The 2500-nt window shown below is 63.6% G+C and overlaps 1 protein-coding gene across 1 annotated transcript in view; it reads right to left on the bottom strand.

The window, feature by feature from the left end:
• The window catches only part of ENH_00032580 (Wee kinase, putative), a gene marked incomplete at both ends in the record, with an annotated part of 5053 nt that extends 2553 nt beyond the window's left edge, over positions 1-2500 (bottom strand). Inside the window, 4 exons of the mRNA XM_013584900.1 lie at positions 1-1025; positions 1212-1620; positions 1844-1975; positions 2188-2500. The exon at positions 1-1025 is cut by the window's left edge and continues 114 nt beyond it. Coding sequence (XP_013440354.1) covers positions 1-1025; positions 1212-1620; positions 1844-1975; positions 2188-2500 — 1879 coding nt within the window. The remainder of the gene's footprint in view (positions 1026-1211; positions 1621-1843; positions 1976-2187) is intronic.

Raw genomic sequence — 2500 nt, 5'->3', positions numbered from 1 at the left:
GTCTGCTGCAGCAGCAACAGCATCTGCTTCGAAGTAAGCAGCAACAGCAGCAGCAGGAAGCTCCATAGAAGCCCCCCAGGCCTCCAAGGAGGGCCGGTGCAGCAGCAGCTGGTAGCAGCAGCAAACTGTGGGGTCTGGCTGCAGCAGCAGCGGCTGCATGCGGCAGCAGCGGAAGGCGCAGCCAGTGTAGCAGGCTTTGTTGAGGGGAGTTCTGCTGCTGAGCGGGTGGTTTGCTGCTGCTGCTGCTGCTGCTGCTGCTGCTGCTGGCAGCAGCGCGAACGGCAGCAGCATCGGCGTTGCTGCTGCTCCCAGCACGCCGTACACGGAACCCGGCAGACACAAGCCCCTCTCCTTCTCCTTGTTTGCTGCTGCTGCTGCTGCTGCTGCTGCTGCTTCTGCTGCAGCAGCAGCTGCTGCTGCTGCTGCGGCGTCCGCCGCCGAGCCACTCGTCGACGAAGCGCCCGGTGAACCGCTGTGCTTCTTGCTGCTGCGGCTGCTGCTGCTGCTGCTGCTGCTGCTGCTGCTGCTGCTGCTGCCGATCTCGGGCGACTCAGTAGCAGGCGAGTCCTGTGAGGACGCTGCGAGGGGCTCTGCTTCGTTTTCGGCAGCAGCAGCTGCTGCTGCTGCTGTTGCTGCTGCTGCTGCTGCATCTGCTGCAGCGTCCGAAGCAGCAGCAGCTGCTGCTGCATGCAAATCACTTATGGCCAGCCCCGCGTAAAGAGACAGACAGTTGAAGGGCACGAACAGCTCCAGCAGGCCCTGCGGCGGCTGCGCCTTTCCCCCCTTGCTGCTGCTGCTGCTGCTGCCGCTGCTGCTGCTGCTGCTGCTGCTGCGTGGATTGCCAGCAGCAGCAGCAGCAGCAGCAGGGCGCAGCAAGGGCACCTCTATCGGCCTGAATAAACCCACTGACTGGTTAAGAGCAGCCAAAGCAGCAGCAGACACGCGCGGCAAAGGAGACAGCGAGCTGCCAGCAGCAGCAGCAGCAGCAGCAGCAGCAGCAGCAGGTCCCTCCCGAGCGCCACCACCTGGCAGCAAATCACACACAAACCCTAAACCCTAAACCCTAAACCCTAAACCCTAAACCCTAGCTCCTCGATCTAGCGGCGCTCCAAACCCTCGCGTTCACGAGCCGCAGCAAACGGCTGGCGGTGCGTCGGCAGCCCGAGAAAAAGGGTTTAGGGTTTAGGGTTTAGGGTTTAGGGTTTAGGGACCTCTGTAGGAGGCGCTGCGGAAGCGCAGCAGCAGCAGCTGCTGCTGCAGCCGCAGACAGTTCTGCAGCCAACGCAGGGGCCTCGGCTGCTGCGGGTCCAGCGGCAGCAGCGCGGGAAAGGCCCGCAGGGGGGCCCCCCGCTGCTGCAGCAGCTGCTGCGTTTGCTGCAGCAGCAAATCCAGCAGACACTGCCGCAGCTGCAGCGCCTGCTGGCCTCCTGGCTGAGGACACACGCAACCAACCTGCTGCTGCTGCTGCTGCTGCTGCTGCTGCTGCTGCAGCAGCTGCAGCTGCTGAGGCTGCAGCAGCAGCAGCAGCTGCTGCTGCTGCTGCTGTTCGTGCTGCTGTTGCTGCTGCAGCTGCTGCAGCTGCTGAGGCTGCAGCAGCAGCAGCAGCTGCTGCTGCTGCAGCTGCGCTGCAACGCAGAGTGAGGGCTGCTGGGCTGCAGGTTCAGTGAGGGTCTAGAATTTAGGGTTTAGGGTTTAGGGTTTAGGGTTTGGCCCAGGGCTGAAGAAAACCCTTCACCGGCGCGTTTAAAGGCGGCTTCGGCATGGCGCACTGAGCAGGGCTGGCGCAGAGGCCGCGGGCTAGGGTTTAGGGTTTAGGGTTTAGGGTTTAGGGTTTAGGGTTTACGAGGGCGAGCTTCTTGGCTTCGAAAGAAAAGAAACTCAAAAGCCTTTCTGCTGCTACGGACTGCCGCAGCAGCAGCGCGACTGTCTGGACAGCTTCAGTGCCGAAGGGGGACTCGCGCAGCAGGTGCAGCACCTGCGTCGCAAACCCTAAACCCTAAACCCTAAACCCTAAACCCTAAACCCTAAACCCTAAACCCGGAGCGCGCGGCCGCAGCCGCAAGCCGCGAGCTCGGCGTGCGCGCTGCTGCCTTGCAGCCGCGGGCCCGCGGCGCCGCGGGGCGCGGCCGAGCAGCTAGGGTTTAGGGTTTAGGGTTTAGGGTTTAGGGTTTAGGGTGTACGGTGTACGGGTTTGAAGGGGGACGCAGTGCCCGGCTCGGGGGGGGGCCCCGGGGGCCCCTGGGGGCCCCCCCGGCCCTTCAAAGCTTTGGCATAAAAGGGCAAAATGGACTCCGGCGGAGGCGGAGATAAAAAGAAGTCCAAAGACAAAACATCTTTTGCTGCAGGTCTGTCTTGCGGCTGCTGCTGCAGCAGCGGGGCCAGCAGCCGCGCAATGACCAGCGGCACGTAGCAAGCCACAAACCCTAGCAGGTCGAACGGCGCTGCTGCTGCTGCTGCTGCTGCTGCTGCTGCTGCTGCTGGGGGGGGGGCCCCCGGGACC

Source organism: Eimeria necatrix, genomic scaffold (assembly GCF_000499385.1).
Source record: "Eimeria necatrix Houghton genomic scaffold, Enh_scaff23, whole genome shotgun sequence".
In the NCBI taxonomy this organism is placed as follows: domain Eukaryota; phylum Apicomplexa; class Conoidasida; order Eucoccidiorida; family Eimeriidae; genus Eimeria; species Eimeria necatrix.
This window is presented reverse-complemented; position numbering and strand designations above follow the sequence as displayed.